Raw genomic sequence first — 21,584 nt, forward strand, 5'->3', positions numbered from 1 at the left:
GTCCTCATGCAGGATCACTTGTATCTGCATGAATGATTGCACCCATAACAAGGCTGAATGCCCTCGGTACTACACTGAAGTGACTGCACATATCCCAAGCAGGTTCGCCTGTGCAGAATTGAGCAATCACTGCACTATTGGACACACCGTGATTTATTTGGCCACAACGGGCAGTACAGTTAGCATTCCACTATTACAGTGCCAGCGACCAGAACCAGGGTTCAAATCCTGTACTGTCTGTAAGGAGTTTGTCCGCTCTCCCCATGTGTGTGTGGGTTTCCTCCAGTTTCCTCCTGGGGTTGTGGGTTAATTGGGTGTGATTGGGCAGCATGGGCTTGTGGGCCAAAAGGGCCTGTTGCCATGCTCTGTCTAAATTTAAATTTAAAATTTGTAAAATTAAGAATTTTAAAATATTTAGTCCATATTAGGCAGATGAAACATAGATCAAGAATTGGAAATCTGCACTGCCTGATGCATTTGACAATGTGTACTGAATTTTTTTTTCCAAAAATAGAATTCTGTGATTGCTTGCATTAATCATAATAAAAAAATTTAAATCTTACCCAAATGGTTCTAGAGATTCAAACTGGGATTTAGGCAAGCTGTAAATAAAAGAAAAAAAATTAAGAAACCTGTTTCATCCTTGTAACTTCATTTATTAAATGTATGTGAATTTGAGTCATCATTCACAGGTCAGTTGGGACCAGGATTATGAGCTAATTAACTATAACTCCAGGTTATTTCAAGACCACACTCAAACATTGATACTATGAACCTTGTTCTATTCCACATAAGGGACTTGCACAAGCCATGTCTTTAGAAATTTATTCATTCTCATGTTCCTTCCTTTTAGTTATATTCATGCTGATCTGCAGTTCTTGCTAAAGTTGTTAGTTAAGTGCGACCAGATCATGTCTTCATCATCAGGATCTGAGTAAAGGCAGCATCAAATAGTTTGGTTTCGCTGAAATGCTGCTATGAGTAGGATATTCCCAGTACCCAGGCAGAGTATAATATCCCAAGAAACATGGACCAATGTAGGGAAAATACCTTGCACAGTAGTTCAGCAATTTCACCCCTCCCATAATGAGAACAAAGCAAGTTAAAAATATTTATTCACAAAATTGGAAGGTATGTAATTTTGTTTTAATCCTGTTGATTCCCAATATCTCATTGGCATCTGAATATTTCATTCCACTTAAAAATAGGACCACGTCAAATACCTATATTTTAGAAAATGCACCTACCAGAAGACAAGTCTTTCAGATGTGAAAAGGGTGGAATGAAAAAGGGAACTTTATTTGCTTTGATTACACAGTTACTTATAACACAACATGCCAGCTGAAAAATCTCTCTCATCCATAACCCCTCTTCCCTCCCCATTCATCCTTTCATCCTTCTGGGCACTTCCCACTATAACCGCAGAAAGTGGAAAACTTGTCCCTGCATCTCTCCCGTCCAGTCATCCAGGGCCAAAAACAGACTTTCCAGGCAAGGCAGAGTTGTGGCCTCCTCTTCAATGGCAAGACCAAATGCAGATTGGGTGACTGCTTCATTGAGCACCTGCACTTTGTATGCAAGTTCAAGTCAGATATCTGGATGGCCAGCCATTTTAATTCCCCTCACCATTCGCACACAGACATGTCTGCCCTCTACATTATCCAATGCCAAGATGAGGCCAAACAAACCTGAGGAATGAGATCATGGATAATCCTAAACCCTACATCGTAAATTCTAAATCTTAAAATTTCAAACCCCCCATCCCGAACCGGTTCTGCTGTTTCCATCTCTTTTACCTGCACCTGTTGTCACTTTTTTCCCCACTCCTATCTCTCTACTTCTCCATTTTTGCGTTACAGGCACAACCAGCTTAACGTCCTGAACTCTAGGGATCCTAGGACCTCCAATGCATGTCACCGCCACACAATCTCCAAGCAACAGAGCATCTGCCATCACTCTGCACCCCCAACTACAGGCTCGTGTCAAAGCCTCCTGTGATGAGCAGGGAAATGACCTTGTGACATTTTAAGATGCTCCTCCCCAGCATTTTCTTGGCAATGTCCAAGCCATACTTTTCAAAGAGAGTTGAGAGACTGCTGTGTGCTCTCTGCTTCACAAAGTCATTGCTCACTCTCTCCATCTGATTACATGGTACCAGCAGAGGGACTCTCAATCCACTGGGCATATCACAGAGCATCCTCAGGAAAAGATGGGATGCTTTCTCAACACCACTGCTTGGAGCTCACATGTGGTGATCCTAGCAAGCTCCTGAACTTGGGAGTTGGAAGACCCAATCGTGAATTGCCACCTCCACTACCTGCGGTGGGAATTCACGTTGGTTATACTGACAGCAGTTCACATCCCACTCCAGGAGAACACAAGATTAACACGAGTTGAACTATTCAGCTCCAGCACCAACCTTGAAATAAAATATCCTGAAGCTGCCCTTAAACCAAGCCACCCTCAAAAGCATCCTATCTAAACTCCTCCAGCAGGTCTCCTGCCCCATAGAGGTCCCAATGCCCTGGACCACTACTACGCATCCATAAAGAATGCATACAGTTCCATCCAACATCCATACTTCAGCACGATCATTAAACTGTGGTGATTGCTTCTTGCATACAAGTGGAAGCTGAGGAGGGAAGCCTGTGATGAAAGTTATTCAATGAGAGTTTGAGGATAAAGATCATCCTATGAGAGGGCTTCGGGTCAGTAGACTGGTCCAAAATGAAGGATTTTACCAACAGCCTTGATGAAATCACCACTGCCATCATCATGATGTCAAAGACGGTGTGACCAAGAAGACAATAAAGGTATTCCTTTTCAGAATACGTAGAATATGGGAAGGAGTTTGAACAATTAGTGACATGGTACCAAGATAATAAGCTCTCTCAATGTAAATAAGTCAAAGGAGATGATTACTGACTTCAGGAGAGGGGCCAGAGCCTATGCCATGCCCACAGTAACACTGAAGTCAAAAGAATAAATAGCTTCAAGTTCTCAAGAATAAATATCTCCAATGACCCTACCCAGAACAGGCACATCAACATGACAATAAAGTGCACCACTGCTCTACATTTTCTTTGAAGACTAAGGAAGTTCAGCATGACCCCAGTCCCTCAATAACTTCTACAAGTGTGCTGTTAAAAACATACTCGATGGATGCATCACAGCATGACATAGGAGCTGCTCAACTCAGCGTCAGAACAAACTGCAGAAGGTAATGAATGTAGTACAAAACACAAACAATGCTCTCCTCTGTGGACTCCATCTGCATCTACCTCTGGTTAGGAAAGATGGCCAACACTTTCTGGACACACTCTCTTCTCCATGTTCTCATTAAGGAGATAGCTTGAGAGTGTGAAAGCATGCACCAACAGTCACATAAACTTTTTCCCTGCAACAATCAGGCTCCTGAATGGACCCCATAAGTGTGCTTTCATGCTGCCCTTGTTTGGTGCGAATGGATCTGCCTTTCGTTCTAGTCCTACACTGTAATATGTGCACTTTACACAGCTGTATATAATGGTTAAGATAACCGGCTGGTCTGTTCGTGGCAGAAACACTCTATTGGTATTTTGTGACATGCTTCTGTCTTGTATCCTATCTGTTGGCTCCTCCTCCTCTTTATATATCCCCCTCCTATTTTAGTTTTGATAAAGAATCTGATTTGATCTGAACCTGCCTGATCTGCCATGTTCCTCTCGCTTCTTTGTTCAACCAATTGTTATGTGCTAGTTTCACCTGAAGCCAAACTTCCAGATCCAAGAAATTCTTTCCCATTGCTTGACATCCTTCTCCTCCAGTGCAATGGCTGGGGCTCCTCTCCCTCCCTTCAGGGATCGGTGCAGTGACATACTTTGTCCATACTTTCTCTCAATTGCATTGCTGACTTCCTTGGCCTGAAAATGTGTTCAATTTATTTTTATTTCATTTTACAGGAGAAAACAGACAAAGGGAGGAAGATGAAGATGCACGTTGAGGGTATGTTGCCTTGTAGCAGTACGAGGTGCCATACTTACTTTGACGGGCATAGTGTGACGTAGAGCAGAATAAGAAGCAACGCACCAACAATGGCAGCCAAAGAAAATCTCATCCAGGAGCTCAGCTGACAAAAGTTACAGTAGTGAATGAAAGTGATAATCATTGCACAACAGGAGAACAGGGTGACCTGCAGAAAGAGTCACGAGAAAACAAATTCTCAGCCAAGTCATTTACAAAAAAATTACAACTGGAGGCTTGTATTATACACATACCCAGAGTTACAGGCTTGTAACAAAGCCTTCCAAGGCCTTACACTGACCAGGATCCCATATTCAACTGAAAATTTAAGAAAACCATGGCACTCCAGAGGGGAGGAAAATATGACTTAGAATTGTCTCTAGGTCTCAAGGAAGCAGGATTCTGTCCCTTTACTGTCAACGATCTGAGGCAATACCATCTCAGGTCTACAGATACTAACTAAGCAGTGCCATAGCATAGTTCAGTTCTACCTGAACCTTTTTTCACTGCTAAGAGTCTTACAGAGGTTAAATAAATAGTTGGTAACTTTAGCTGCCCACAGCTTCCCAAAATGTCCATCACTATTCCTTTTCCAATTTTACTCACTGGTCAGCTCAGGTCAAAATCCAATTTCCATTTTGTGGGTCACGTTCTGACACCCACGACTTCTGTTACTGACATGTGGTGTCACCCTGGTCTTGTGGAACATCTTAACGTTTTCAACTATTCAAAGTTAATTTGATCTAAATCAGCACGTGAATGAACGACACCATTTAGAAAGATGCTGGCTTCACTTTTCAGAAGTAGGTCTCATCTTTTCTAACAGTGCAGAACAGCCATCAAAGAAAGGGATTTGAAATTCACAGTTTAGACTCAACTCCAATATTCTGCACAATTGGCTGAGATAATTGGGTCAAGGTCAAAATACTTCAATGTTATAAAAATGAGTATATATCCATATCCACTTCCATTACTCTTTTGATCAGAATGTCCAAATAACAAAAAATAGTAAAGAATTACAGATATTTTGGTCAAAATCTTTCCCTTTGCCGATGCAAGGATACTTACATTTACATTTGCTTTAAATTCACAAGTGAAATGGGAAAACACAGCAACAGCAGGAAGAGAGATGAGAATGGCTCCAATAAAATGACGAGGCAGCCAGCCTGAGATTGCCCTCATCAGTCTTTTGGTACATGGCATCACCTCATCCAGGTAAAACGCCATTCTACAATGCAACAATGAATGCAGATTAGAACAGATGGGCAATTCATTGAAACACCCATCCTAGATCAAATTCAATCTTACGCTCAGTTAACACAACTTCAATCCACTAACATTTAAATGCATCTGATGTTGAACTATGGGGATCTCTTGGCTAATTTGGGCACTTCAGTTATTCTCCAGTGACCCGGGTTCGAATCTGGCTCTGTTTTGTACGATCTCCCCAAGTATACGTGTATTTTACCCAGCTTTCCTCCCACCCTCCAGAACATTCAGGATTGTTGATTAATTTAGGTGCAATTGGGTGGCACAGGTTTCAATGGCTGGAATTGGCTTCAACTGCACTGTATTTTTTAAAAAATATTAAAAAGTAATCAGATCCAATTATGAACAATGCAGTTAGTTGTATGGAGATTTTGAATATAATCAGTGTTCTTGCATGAACTTGAACAATAAAGGACATTGACCTATAACATTAACTTTATGTAACATTTTCACAGATTGTGAGATCTATGGTCCTTCCACCATTGCCCTTCTGTAAAAATAAAGATACATTTACAACTTGCATTTATTAATTTTACACCCAAAATCATTTATTTAGGCATGAAGTTACTTTTCTTGCCCAATTTTCTTTCCTCTGGAATTGTCCATTCATCAGTTCCAGAAGAGACCTGCTGTCACCTTTTTAAAGTCTGAAGTTGACCAAGTCACTAGATTGGGATTCCACCTGGAGCAAAACTCTTTCAATTTGTCCACTGAAACATGGACTACTGAGGTAACATTGGAATACACAAGGATCAAAGAACTATGCAACACGATGATGGTTTCCTTTGCAAGAGTTCACCCCCCACCCCCTCCCCAGCAACTCAAATTCCATACTGCACATAACCCCACGCCAAATAAAGTTGGGGCTCGAGGAACAAAGGAAATCAAACAAGAGTTAAAAACAGTTTGCTGCAAAATGGAATTCCATTTTAACCCCAATCCATTCATGACCCAAACATGTAATCATGAGGAACTGGCTGGGGTGTTACTACTTTCCATGAGGCAATTTTAACAGTGTGGGAACACAAATAATCAATATCTATCAAAAGGCTGTAAGGATAAGCCAGGAAACAACAGGCAGTGAACAACACATGTCAGGAGTAAGTTACAGCAACACATTCTGAGAGATCGGACTTGCATTTGGAAAGACATGCACTGATGAGGGACATTCAGCATGGCCTTGTAGATGGGAAATCACTTCTCTCAAATTTCACTGAGTTTTCTTTTGAAGAGGACCAAGATGACTGATAAGGACAGGGGATAGGATAGGAGTTGTCCACATGGACTTTAGCAAGTCATTTAACAACATCTCCCAGGCTGGTTCAGAAGGTTAGATAGTGGGGTGGACAACTGGATGAGGATTAAACGGGAACATCTGCAGACGCTGTGAGTGTAGTGCAATTCACAAAAGTACTGGAGAAACTAATGTCATGCAGCACCTATAAGAAGCAAAGGGATATAACCGTTTTGGGCCCGAGCCCTTCATCAAGCTATGAGCACAAAGCAGGCAGGTGCCTGAATAAAAAGGTGAGGGAAGGCACCTGCCTGCTTTTTGCTTTTACCTTGATAAATGGCTCAGACCCGAACCATTGGTTCCTGTAGATCCTACGTGATCTGCTGAGTTTCTCCAGTATTTTTGTGTTTTGCAAATGGATGAAGAATTGGTTTTATGGTAAGAAACAGAAGGAGATAGTGGAGAGTCATTACTTAGCTTGGATGTTTGTGACCAGTAGTGCGCAGCAGAAATTGGTGTGTGCTCCCCTGTTGTTTGCCATTACATTAATGATTTGGAAGACAATGTAATGAGCATAGCAAGTTTGTGGAGGACACCAAAATTGGTGTTATCATGGACAGTGACGAATGTCATCCAAGACTACAACAGGATCTAGGTCAGTGGTTTTCAAACTTTCTTTTCTCTCACATACACCTTAAGAAATGGATTGCTTAAGAGGGAACGTGAGTGGGAAAAAAAATTCAAAAACCGCTGTTTAATTTCTACCTACTTGACTTGTTATGTGCATGGTTTCCTAACTCCAAAGGAAATGGGACAAAGGCAATTTTTCTCAAGCAAAATATTTCAGTGGCAATTGGGTCTAGAGCAGTGGTTCTCAACCCTTTGTTCCCCACGTACATATCCATTGTAAGTGTAATCCCTTACTAATCACAGAACATCTACGGCAAGAAAAACTTTGAAAACCACTGGTCTAGATGAATGGGGAAAGTGGGCCAAGGAAATTAACTGAGAAAAAATGTGTGAGGTGTTGCACTTTTGTAGTTTAAAATAGGGCAGGACTTGAAGTGAATGGTATGGCCTTGGGGGAAGTGGTGTAGACACAAGACACAGATAGAGTGGATAGTAAAGATAGCTTGCAGCACCTCTGTCTTTATCCGTCATAGCACTATGTCCAGGAACATCGCATTACAAATGTAGAAAATGCCCAGAATATAGAGCACAATTTTGGTCACAAGCCACAGGAAAGATATCATTAAAGCTGGAATGGGTGCAGAAAAGATTCACAAGAATTTTACCAGGATTTGTAGGAGGCTGAGGGGGACCTTAGAGGTTAATAACATCAAGACAAGGTAAATAGTCACAGGATTTTTTCCCCCTAGGATAGAGGAATCTAAAAGTAAAGGTAATAGATTTAAAGTGAGTGGGGAGTGATTTAAAAGGAAGCTGAGGAGCACTTCTTCACACAGAGAGCGGTGGGTATATGGAACAAGCTGCAAGTAGTAGTGACAGAGGCATGGACAATTGTAGCATTCAAAAGACACCACCGAGACAGGTACATTGACAAAGTTTTAGAAGGATATGGGCCAAATGAGACTAATTTGGTCAGTAAAACGTTGACTTGAATTTTCTAACATCAGAAAAATCCCACAGATTCACAAAACATTTAACATCTTTTGGGAACTTTGCAAGCCTGGAATTTGGAAAAATTCACCAGTTGATAACTGCACTTGTTAGGTCTCATCTCCCTCATATTCTTGTTACAATTCAGAGGCTGACAGTTGTCGTCAGATCACAATTTGTGCTTCCGTAAAACACCAAGTTTAGTCAAGACTGCAAGCTGAAAAAGGTTTTCAGTATTTACAAGAGTGAATGCAGCATCTGCTGCTCATTACCTCCAACTTTTTACTCAAATAGCACACACCTCTTTGCTCAAGGCAGTTTTTAACAAAATGAGTTATGAATGAAAACAGCCCTTTTATGATTACAAGATGTAATCCAACTCGAACATTAAATGTTTACCTGCTGGTAATAGTACTGGATTTGATATTTTCTTTACTGCATGTCATTTCTCCTTTCAACCTCAAACAAAAAGGTCCTTTGCAACATCTGCTGGAAACTCTCAATACCAGGTCCACCCTTCAGTCCATTTCTGAAGGAAATGCAATACCAGTGTAGAGGTGCCAAGTACAACACTTTTTGGTTGAGATCAGTGAATTCAGTATGGATCATCAAGGATGTTTAGGGCGCATTGCCTAACCGTTCCCACTAGAAACATTAAAAAATGGTTCCTTTAACCTACAATGACCCAATACAGAAACCATGTAGTATCAACTGCAATAATCAGTAATCTAGATTTGATTTATAACGAAATCAAAACCCAATTGCCTGAATACAGATTTTATGGAAAAGGATTCCTTAGTCATATTAATTTAACACAGTAGAGTAAATTCAAAGTGTTTTAAAGATGCAGGCACTGTGATAATAGACTATTACCATTATATTTTTCAAAAGCTTTAAAAAAAAAAGATATTTATGGGCAACACCAGATGGATGGAGTATAAAGCAGAAGCACTGAGACATTTACAAAACAGTGGTTTATGAATAGGGCTGCAGTTCTGCATTGGCCCTTTCCCATGGAGCATGGAACCCCACTGCGCACAGCCTTGCATACAGCATGCTTGCCTCACCTGATGGAGATAACCAAGGAAAGCACTTGAAGCAGGATCGCAAGGACAAAAACCACAACAGAGGCATGCGAAGGTGATGTACACAGTCCCTGCTTCATGAAACATGTGATGGAGAGAAAGAGGAAGACTATGGTGGAGAGAATGACATCGAGGAGAGAACTGAAAGTGGCACTGGCAAACGTCTTCTCTGATGCATTGTTCACAACCTATTGGGGGAAAGAAACAAAAATAAAAAATACTGTATGCGTTTAACAAGATCAAAATACAAGGGCTTCACAAACACAAAGCACAATAGATGGGAAAGGCACTGATGATCCAAACAAACAATTCCAGGTACAAATGCTTGATCACACAAAATTGGGTCTGCAAGCAAGCAATGGTATTAGAGATCTGCAATACTCAGTTATAAAAAGTGAAAATCTTCTTGCATCTCAGCTACCTGATACCAATCCTTTGGCAGATTTCATGCACATGTTTAATGTTATTATTTCTACTTCACTTCTAAAAATTTTCAACCTGTCTTGGAAAACTATAGCGTTGAAGAGAATGTTTTACATTTCTGCAGCAGGGAAAAAAATTAAAAGAACCCAACAGATGAAAACTATCAAAATACAAAATAATCAGGAGGGAAGTGAGAATTATGGTACTGAAGGAAGCAAAAACAGTGAGAACTTTGGTGCTTCTCTTGACAACAGCCATTTCTAAATTAAAAATGAGGCATCAGGAAATGGTTCAAAAGATGAAGATAGCAGAGGGGTAGCTTTATTGCAACATCGTTGCAGACTTTTGGCTTGATAGAGAATGCAGTACTATTTATTTCTATGCCTTTTTGGCTTTGTCCCACTATTCAGTACGATTGTACATGAGTTCCCATCATCTCCTCATATCCATATATAATTTTAGCAATGAGAATTTGATACATCTCCACCTTGAACATATTTAATGACTTGGCATTTTATCATTTTATTGTCATATACACTGTACAATATACACATGCACCAAAATACTACGTTCTTTGGGAGAGAATTCCACAGGTTCACCACCTGGTCTGTGTCCTCAGCCTGTGACCCCGCTTTTGGACTTCAACCTTACCAACATTCTTCCTGTACAGGAATGCTGCCTAGAGTCTTTCCAACCAGATGGCGTTAACGGCAACTTCTCCAATTTCCCCATGTCTCTCTCTTCCACCATCCCTTTGTCTCCTTTCCTCCAGCTCCATAATCCCTTCCATCTATCAGAGCGCTTCCCTATTTCCCCATCACCTCAGCATTTTTTTCCACCCTCCCACCTGTGTCCATCCATGACCTCTTACACTTTGGCCTGTGCCCCTCCTCTCAACCACCTCAACAAACGGCTCGGATTCAAATCGTTGGTTAATCTTTAAGTCCCAAGGATGCTGCTGAGTTTCTCCAGCACCTGTGTGTATTGCTTCCTCCAGAGCTTGACCAGTTAGCGTGGACACATGGCCTGTTTCAACCTCTACAACTGATTATTCCTGTGGTCTGTAATTCCCTACATTTGCCCTTATTTTTTCTTATATAAAGATATTAGGGTTGTTGATGTGTTCCAGGATAGTCAAGTAGAAAACTTGACACCCATGGAATAAAGGGATAAAAGATTTACTAAAAGCCAAATTGGCCAACCTTCAGAGTGGAAAATGGAAAATACTTCAGTGCTGTTTCTCTGGATATGTACTTGCAACTTGCATGTGTTCCTGGGTAAAGTTTCAAAATTGTAGACAACAGCAAGCTCGTGTCATTAAAAAGGCACAGCAATAAGACTGCCACAAGGACATGGATAGGCTAACAAAATATGTCAACATATGCAACATGAAATTCAATCACAAAATTAGACTCTTTAGCAGGACAAAATGGCAGAATTGTAGGTGTGCTGGAACAGTGACAAAGTTTGGTTGCGTATTAGTTCCTAAAAATGGCAGAACATGGTGTAAGTGGGTTTTATAGATCTTGTTGAAGTTAGGCCACAAATTGAAAATTGCATCTAATAATCGTCAGGAATGATACAAAAGTCCCAAAGAGGAGACAAAGATTTGGAATGGTTTCAGGGATGTGGTATTAAACTGGAGATGCTGGGGTTGCTCTTTGAGATGTGAAAATTGAATTGAAGTGTGAAGATCTGGATAGATTTAAATCGAAAAGAAAGGTGATCCCGTGTGCATGGTCCAAGGGCCAGAGGCACAGAATCATGCAATGGGCAAAAAGACAGAGGATTCAAAGAATTATTAAGAGAAAGAATGCAAAGATTGGTGAAACACCAAAGTTGTAGATGCTGGAAAGTTAAACAAATTATCAAGAGCAGTTTTGATAAAAAGATCCACACCTGAAACATTGACTGACCATATCTAACCATGTATGGCTGACCAGCAATTGTTTGCTGCAGAGTTGGTTATAACCTGTTAATCATTGCCTTCAAGGGTGATGAAAATGGAGTCATGAGGGCTTTTAAAAATGAAATAATTTTAGAATAGTTATTCAGAGAATTAAATTGAAGAGAGATTTAAAGGAAAATACCTTGCAGGGTCACAGGGAGTGGTGTGAGACCGACTATATTGCTAACATGGTCTTTTCCTGTGTCCTCACAATTCTACGCCGAGGTCGCACTCATTTGTGATCTCAATTTTTGGGCAGATTTGATACAGCTCCCAATATACTATCGTGTTCAAGTTGGGTCATCATTTGATAGCAATGTGGTAAGCAAGGGATTCAATACAAATTGAATTGGTGCAATACAAATTGGGCAAATCATGAACATTATAAGAACATTGAAGATCAAAGGACAAGTCACAGATAAGTTTTGTGCATATACTCAGAGGAACACTAACTGAAGATGTATTCAATTAATGCTTCACGGGGTGCAAGAAGAAAAAATCCACATTCTCCTATCTTTGCATGAATAGAAACACAAGATAATTAACCAATAGTCTACTTACAAAGAAAAGGTAGACCCTCCATAATTAGTTGCAACCCAAACAAAGAGAATGATCATTTATATATCAAGTTTACATCTTCAGGACACTCTAAAGCATTTAATTTCTAATTCCTGATACAGTTAAGAAGACTATCTCTTGCAAGGTCATACAAACATCAAAATTGATCAACAGCTAAACTCTTGTGGCTTTGGTTGTAGAATTTTGGTTGTTCAACTCAACAGGAGTATTTACAGATGTTTAGTCTTGATGAAGGGTCCTGACCTAAACCTCTATCTGCTCATTGTCTGCTCATCAAGAGAATCAACTGTTCATCCAACTTTTTTTTTAATTTTTATTCTTCACACTATGAACCATACTGATCCAAATACACACAAACATTTCTCTCTTGAATATACACAGTGTCATTTTCTCCCCTTTTCCCCCCTCCCTTCCCTCCCTCCTTCACCCCCCCCTCCCCACCCACTCAACATTCAACATATATGATACATAACTGTTCATCTAACTTTAAGTGAATAAACCAGACAAGAATCAAGATCAACACACTTGTTAACCATGCACTGACATTAAGGTTCACTTCTGGTTAATCACTGCATAGATTATAAAAATTAAAAAGCCAATGTTGCATCAGATGACAAACAAAACTCATATAATAAGGTTTAGCCAAGCGTGGCCAATGTGCATCTTTATCTTGGTCAAACTTAATGGAAGGCAATTACAGAAGGGTGCTTCCCACCTGCTAATATTGAAGACCTTCCCTTTTCTATGAGAACGTTCAACTGTCGCCAACGTAAATACAATTCTTTTTTTTAAAAGATTCTACGTTGAATTTCTCCAAACTGTGCATTTATAGATCAGAATTCATCACATGGGACAGCAGTGACACAGCTCCTGGAACAACTTCCTCATTTCCTTTATTTTTCAATATTTTTATTGAAATTCCACATCAAAAATATATAAAATACGATTAAAAGTTTAAAAAAATAAGAGTACAGAATACATTTCCCTCAGATCATACCATTTCATCCACATATCCCTGCATTGTTAATTAAACAAATTACATTATAGCAATATTTTAATTATAAAAAGAAAATCTAATCCCACTACCAAAACTGTTTGGCAAAGAAATTTTTTAAAAATTGTCGTAGTAATACGTTACCTTATTCCCCAAAACCTCTGGATTAAAACCAAATCAAAATTTTGAAAGTAATTCGAAAAATGGTCCCCAGTGTTTGGAAATTTAAATTGAAATTGGATATTGAGCATCGAATATTCTCTAAATTTAAACATGACATGACAGCATGTAATCATTGAGTGTGAGTATACGGAGCAATGTCCTTCCATCCAAGTAACACTGCCCGCCTTGCCACAAGAGAGAAGTTCTGACATTAGCAGCAGAAGGAGCAAAAGGCAAGGAAAGGTCCACTTGAGTACGCAGGGGGTAAAGTTTTATTTTACCCCAATACAAGGGCTGATTTATTAAAATTAGAGAATTCAACCCAATGAAGAAGATTCTTTGGGAAAAGGGATACAGATTCGTACTGCACCATCTGGCAAATTTGAAGATTTTCTTGTCTGGAGGCGAAAACAAGTTTTTCCTCGAGCTTTGCACAAGCAGAAGAATTCGTGCAAAGTCTCAAAAAAATCCAGAAGGAATGAAGAATTACAAGTATAATAGTCATTGGATGTTTTGATGGAATACTATTATTTGGTATGTTATGAGCCCAGAGGACCCCCTAAATCCAGCAGCAATAGAAATTCACCAAGACAAATGGTTACTTAAACTAACGTTGCTTTTAATTATCTTTAAGCATGAAAACAGGATCAAACTTTAACTTATTACTATTTAACTTAACCTGATTTAACCCCCTTCTAATCCTAAGTGCACGTGTATATAATGTGTGTGTTTAAGTTCAGAAAAGTTCTTTGATTCACAGTCCAATCTCACTTCTCACTCCTCTAAGTTCACTGGTTGCAGGTAATTCTTATACTGTGCACAGAATTTAACATTTATGAATTTCACCAGGCTTTGGTGCTTGAAAGGTAAATGGTTACCGCTCAGGAAGGTTCTTGTCAGTTTTCAGAGAGCGATCTGTTGCTCGTTGAACAGCCACAACGGTACCTTCAGATCAACCACTTCAGTGTCTTGCCGAAGAAACTTGCCCCATCAGGGTTTTCCAAATGGTAACCTCTTTCTTTCAGGTCACCACAGATTTCCTTTTTATTTCCCTTATTTCAAGTGAAACATTAAGCAGCCTGTCCTCTCCTCTTATATTGTCCACAAGGGCTTTGACCAGGCTGAACTAAGAACTCACAACTCATCTTCAAAATGGGGTTTTCCCCACAGGCTTTCCAGCTTGTCCTGTTCCAGTCCCAGCTGCTGCTGCTGAACTGTAGAAATGAATTCTCTCTCTTACACTCAGAGAAAATGGTGAAAAAAGGGACGGTGGTGGTGAGGAAGCGGAAATGAGATGTAAACTGAACATGAGATGAATATGTTGAATTATATGACTATAGATATTAATGGAATACATAACCAAATTAAATGAAAAAGGCTATTAAATTTCCTGAAAAATGAAAAAAATAGACATAACATTCATGCAGGAAACACATCTAACTGAAGTGGAACATAATAAATTAAGGAGAGACTGGGTAGGGCACGTAACGACAGCATCATATAATTCAAAAGCTAGAGGTGTAGCTATATTAATTAATAAAAATGTACCAATCAAAATAGAGGAGGAAATAATAGATCCAGCAGGGAGGTATGTAATAATAAAATGTCAGATATATTCAGAATTCTGGAATTTGATCAATATATATGCACCTAATGAAGAGGATCAAAAGTTTATGCCAGATATTTTTTTGAAAATTGTAGATACGCAATAGGAGGGGATTTTAACCTTAATTTGGATCAAATGTTGGATAAAACTGGACAAAAGACAAGCAAAAAGAATAAAGTAACCAAATTTATGGTTAAATCAATGCAGGAAATGAAACTTGTGGATATATTGAGGAGGCAGCAGCCAAGGGAGAAGGAATTTACATATTGCTCCAGTGGACATAAAACATATTCAAGGATTGATGTTTTTGTTGTCAGCCCATATTCAAGGGAGAGTGAGGGAAAACTGAATATAAAGCTAGATTGCTATCTGATTACTCACCCCTGTTATTAGCAATAGAACTGGAGGACATCCCACCAAGAACATATAGATGGAGGTTAAACTCCATGCTACTGAAAAGGCAGGAATTTAGAAAATTTATTGAACGCCAAATTAAAATGTACTTTGAAATAAATACAGGATCAGTGAAAGACAAATTTATATTATGGAATACAATGAAAGCCTTCATTAGAGGGCAGATAGATAAGAAGTTATGTAACTAAGATGAAAAAAGACTACAATCGGGAAATAGAACAGTTGGAAAGGGAGATAGTAAGTACATAAAAAGAACTAGCAACAAGGGACCGTATAACAAAAAGAGAATTGGCGGACAAAAAAATAAAAAACAAAAAATTACAAACGTATATGGTGGAGAAGAACATTATGAAAATAAAGCAAAAGTACTATGAGCTAGGAGAAAAAACACACAAAATATTAGCCTGGCAACTTAAAACAGAACAAGCTAAAAGAATTGTACTGGCATCAAGGAAAAAGGACAAACAAATTATATATAATCCAATGGAGTTCTATATTAATAAAAACTTTAAGGAATTTTATAAACAATTACACGAAACTGAGAACGAGGGGAAAGATAATAAAATAGAAGAGTTTTTAGCTAAAATTGAACTGCCAAAATTGCAAGAAGAGGAACAAAACAAACTGATAAAACCATTTGAAATAGAGGAAGTACAGGATATATTTAAAAAAACTGCTGAACAATAAAACACCTGGACAGGATGGATTCCCAATAGAATTCTATAAAACATTTAAATAGTTATTCATTCCTCCTCTCCTGGAAGTAATGAACCACATAGAAGAAACACAAAACTTGCCAGATTCATCTAAGATAGCAATAATTACAGTAATACCAAAGACGGGGAAGGATCCACTAACACCAGCATCATATAGACCAATATCTCTACTTAATTCAGATTATAAGATAATAGCAAAATTATTAGTGAACAGATTGGCCGACTGTGTACCAAAAATAGTAAAACAAGATCAAACTGGATTTATTAAGAAAAGATGATCAGCAGATAATGTCTGTAAATTTATTAATTTAATTCATGCAGTTCAAGGAAATAAGATACCAACAGTGGCTGTTGCTTTAGACACAGAAAAAGCCTTTGACAGGGTACAATGGAATTATTTATTCAAAGTATTACAGAGGTTCAAGCTATCAGAAAAATATATAAATTGGATTAAAGGATTATATAATGGACCATTGGCGAAGGTAAAAGTAAATGGATATGTATCGAATCAATTCAAATTAAGTAGGTCAAGTCGGCAGGGATGTTCGCATCTCCCTCACTGTTCACTTTAGCAATAGAACCATTGGCAGAACTGATAAGAACAGAAAATAAAATAAAAGGGATAAAAATTAAGAAGGAGTATAAAATCAGTCTATTTGCAGATGACATCATAGTATACTTAACAGAACCAGAAATATCAATAAAAGAACTACATAAGAAATTGAAGGAATATGGAGAAATATCGGGGTACAAGATCAACGCAAATAAAAGTGAAGCGATGCCAATGAGTAATGCAGATGATACAGAATTTAAAAAAGAATTACCATTTAAATGGTAAACACAAGCAATCCGATACCTAGGTATTAGATTAGATAATAATTTAAAACACCAAATTAAATTATCAGCCATTAATAAAGAAATTACAGGAAGACTTCGAACATTGGAAAGAATTACCACCAACACTGATAGGGAGGGTAAATTGCATTAAAATGTGTGTCTTCCCAAGGATACAATACTTATTTCAATCATTACCAATTCCCTTAACAGAGAAATTCTTTAATGAACTAAAGAGAACAATAAGGAAATTTTTATGGAAAAGGGGGGCGGGGGGGGAAACACAGGATAGCTTTAGATAAATTAACAGAGAGGTACAACCAAGGTAGTTTGCAGTTACCAAACTTTAAAAATTATTATAGAGCAGCACAATTAAGGTATTTATCAGATTTTCATCAGACAAGGGAAAAAACAGATTGGTCTAAGATAGAGCTAGATAAAATAGGGGAGATGGTACCGGAACATATACTTTATAAGTGGGATGAAAAGCTGGTGCAATATAAAAACTCACCAGTGCTGCATCAATATATGGAAGAAGATTCACTTAGAAAAGAAAGAAAACAAATGACCAACTACCAAAATTTTTATTGACACAAAATCAGCTAATCCCTTTCACAATAGATAACCTTTCCTTTAGAGAATGGGAGAAAAAAGGGATCAAAAGAATAGCAAATGGTTTTTTGGGAAATCATTTATTAACATTTGAACAAATGAATTACAGATATGGAATAACTCATGGTACAATATTTGCATACCATCAACTGAAAGCCTACTTAAAGGATAAATTGGGAAACAGACTGAGATTACCAGAAGGAAGCAGCTTTGAATATATGATAACAGAAACAATGATAATAAAAAGATTTATAACGAACATGTAGATCAAGCTGCAAGAGAAGGAAAATTATGAAATAAGCTATAAACCCAAACAAAAGTGGGAAAAAGATTTAAACAAAGATAAAAAATGAAACATGGGAAAAGTTATGCTCTGGAACTATGAAGAATATAATAAACACAAGGCTTCATATGATACAGTATAATTGGTTACATGGGTTATATATCACACCCCAAAAGTTAAGAAAAATGGGACCCAACAGTATCAGATAGATGTTTTCGCTGTAAGAAGGAAACGGACAACAGTACATGCAATTTGGGCATGTGAGGAAGTGGAAAAGTTTTGGGAAGATCTAAATAAGGTACTAAATAAAATCACAAAAAACAACATATCAAAAAATCCAGAGATCTTTCTTCTAAGTAATATAAGAAGTAAAGAATTAGGCCTCAAACTGGATGAAGCGCAAAAAAGATTCATTATGATAGCCTTAGCAGTAGCAAAAAATGTATAATGTCAACTTGGAAAATGGAAGAGAGCCTGAGAATACAGCAATGGTACATGGAACTGAATAAATGTATTCCATTGGAAAAAATAACATACAATTTAAAAAATAAAGTCACGTTATTTGAACAAATTTGGGAACCACACATGGAACACAACAGAGAGGACTTGCCTCGGACCTCCATCCCCAAAAATGATAAGACGAAATGAACTGATCCAGTGTGTAAAAGCAGATGACACATTTTTCTTGTTTATTTTCATTGTGTGATGACATAAGTTTAATAGTTTTATTGTATTGTATATGTTGAACGTTTAAAGGGCTTGAAGGGGGAGGGAAGGTAGGGGGGAAAAGGGGAGAAAATGCCACTGTGTATATTTAAGAGGGAAATGTTTGTATTTATTTTGATTAATATGGTTCAGGGTGAAAAATTTTAAAAACAGAGAAAAATCACATGACCCTCTTAGAACAGCCAACTGCACTCAGATAGACTGCAGCTCCGGACCTAATCTTCCAAGTTTGTTCATTTGTTGCTTTCCAAAACAATAATCCATTACCCCACAGCAGGTCCAATTAACACCTACTTGTGAAGTCCTTATAGGCATTCTTCAAAGTTTTTGCAAAGGGACTCGGAGCCTGGACTGTCTGGTTTGAGCAGAGCTCTGGCATTTTAAATGAGGTCTGTTTTGAGGTGTTTGAATGTGACCTACTCTAAAAAACCTGCCACAATTTATTTCCTTTAAAACATATCTATGTACAATATTACATAATCTGTCACATACCCCATCTACAAGGTGCAACTCCTGAGCACAAAGGGAAACTCTTCACTTGCCTGGACGAATGCAACTTCAAATCAAACCCAATACCATCCCTATAAAGCAGCCCTCCTGATTGGCTCTCCATTCACCACCCAAATATTTATTCCCGCTGCCACTGGTGCACAATTGTGGCAGTATACCTCAGAAACAGACTACTGTTATCTGTCCAGACTATTCCATCAACACCCAACCCAGAACCTCTAGTGGAAATAAAGCACAGGTCTATGGGATCACCACCTGCAGGTGCCACCATTCTGATCTATAAACCTGAAGCTGATCAATAATTCCTGGATTAAAATGCTGCAACACTTCTCCTGATAGCATGGTGGGAACACTTTTACCAGAGGACTACAGTAGTTAAGGTTTATTTCACCGCTGTCTTTTCAAAGACAATGAGGAAATAATAAATGCTGATTGTACCAGGGATGCCCAGATTCCCAGTTATTTGTTGTGGATAAATCACATGAAGACAGTTGAAGAACAATTTAAAAGTGAATCTGTTTTGCCAGTAGAGGGCAGCAGCATCCCTGCCCATTGTACTTGTTCAGATGCACAAATCCAATGGCGGGTGCTTTTGTCCATTGTGATTGTATTACCACAAGAAGCAGCAAGGAAATAAGAGCATCATTATACAACTGCAGAAAGTTGATTTGGAAAAGAAAGAGATAAAAGTGCCTAACCTTTTATCCAGGATTCCAAACACCGGCAACCTCCAAAAACTGCCACTTTTTCTTCAGTAAATGACATGACACATAAGTAACGTTAATTTCCCATATAAATTTACTGTTTTCAGGGGGAGTCCCCCCCCCCCCCCATGTCCCTGTCCCGTGGACACCCTCTTTTACCTTCAGTGGAAAAGTGACTCTTGGCGTCCAGCACATAGTGGAAGAGAAGCAGGTGGCAGCTGGCTCAATGCGGGAGCAATAGACACCTTCGTTACCCATAATCCCCAATGCTATTTTATGATTGGATGTCTGTGGCTTATGGTATACTGCTGGATCAATCCTGCCATCTTTGTTTACTGTGATATATATTGTATTAACTTTAATGTGAATGTAGGATATGATTAGTAAGTTTGTGGATGGCATGGTAATTGATTGTTTTGGTTAGCAAGGAAGGTTGTCTAAGGTTACTACAGCAAGATATAAATCAGGGAAAGTTAGGCAAAGGATGGGCAGATGGAATTTAATCCCAACAAGTGAGAGGTGATGCATTTCAGGAAGTCAAATAGGAGGAGGAGATATCCAATAAATGGCAGAATGGTGATAAATAGAATTTGGGATCCAAGTCTAAAACAGTAACACAGGAAGACAAGAGCCGAAAAAGGCAGATAGGGCATTATATATAAAAGTTAGTACATTTTGTTGTAACATTACAAATCACTGGTTAGACTACACTTGGGCATATTGTGTGGAATTATAATCACTGTACTTTTGGAAGTTGGATACACTGGAAAGTGCAAAGATTGGAGGACTTGAATTATGGTGGGATTGGATAGTTTGGGTTTGTTTTCCTTGAAGCAGAAAAGACCAATGAGTGATTAAGGGACATAGATGGGGGTAGTTAGAATCTTTTCCCATTTTGGGATATCAAAAATGAGCATAGGTTTAAGGTGAGGGGAAGGAGGCTTTCAGAGAGAGAAGAATTTTGTTTATATAATATACACACACACCACACACACACACACACACAGAATGGGTTGATATCCAGAGCTGATAGATCACTGTTTAAGACAGATATGCATTTAAATTGGCAAGACATAGAACAATGTGGATCTAACTTGGGCAGATGGAAAAAATGATCCAACAAGAATATTTGTGATGAGCTAAGCTTCATCATAAGAAATGCAGGTCTTGGAATAATCCCAGGCATGGGTACAAACAGCCAATTCATGTGGTAATTTTATATTGTGTGCAACCTTGCAACAAACAGGCAGGACTTAAAAAGTTTAAATAAGCAGTTTTTGTACTTTGAAATGTAATGCTAAACATAGCAAAATGAAATGTCTTATTAATAGAATTTTGTTCAATACCTATTCCTAGCAGAATTATCAAAATCAACATCTTTTAAAAGTGTTTAGTATAAATATCAGTCTGTGGGCTTTATGAGATTTCTATAACCTTAAGTACAGAACTAGCTCCAACATTTTCATATCATCTCCAAAAGCAAAACAACGCCCAAAAATGAGAACTATCTTCAGTCAACAGCTTCTGTTGATCACTGGAAATTCCCATATTACTTGGTATTTGCATCAAAATGGGCAATAGGCTCAACGAGAGGGTGAAAAAAAATCCAACAATCTCAGCTATCTGAAGTTTACCAACAAACCATTGTGAGAGATGGGAAAATTGATCTAAAATTATGAACATGGAAGAAACTAAAGTTCATCAGTAAATGGCTGTAACCAGTACAAACAGGATAAGCTTGGGGGTTAGGATGCAGGAAAGCAGAGTCAGCACGATTAACATAAGAATCTTCTAGTCTTTGTGACAAGACCATAAGACTAAGATAAGGAATGGTAAGGTACAATAGAATGTAGGAAGTTGAGG

At 38.4% G+C, this 21,584-nt stretch overlaps 1 protein-coding gene across 11 annotated transcripts in view; it reads right to left on the bottom strand.

Moving 5' to 3' along the window:
• adcy9 (adenylate cyclase 9) overlaps nt 1-21,584 on the bottom strand; it is a 96,821-nt gene that overhangs the window by 13,615 nt on the left and 61,622 nt on the right. For all 11 annotated transcript variants that reach the window (XR_011347144.1, XR_011347145.1, XR_011347143.1 and 8 more), the window contains 4 exons: nt 9,193-9,398; nt 5,071-5,230; nt 4,023-4,171; nt 564-602 (listed from right to left, as the gene is read on the bottom strand). Coding sequence is in view for 5 of the 11 variants with exons in the window: in XM_069905367.1 (XP_069761468.1) it covers nt 564-602; nt 4,023-4,171; nt 5,071-5,230; nt 9,193-9,398 (554 nt within the window). In the remaining 6 variants the exon portion in view is untranslated. The remainder of the gene's footprint in view (nt 1-563; nt 603-4,022; nt 4,172-5,070; nt 5,231-9,192; nt 9,399-21,584) is intronic.

Source organism: Narcine bancroftii, chromosome 12 (genome assembly GCF_036971445.1).
Source record: "Narcine bancroftii isolate sNarBan1 chromosome 12, sNarBan1.hap1, whole genome shotgun sequence".
Lineage (NCBI taxonomy): Eukaryota > Metazoa > Chordata > Chondrichthyes > Torpediniformes > Narcinidae > Narcine > Narcine bancroftii.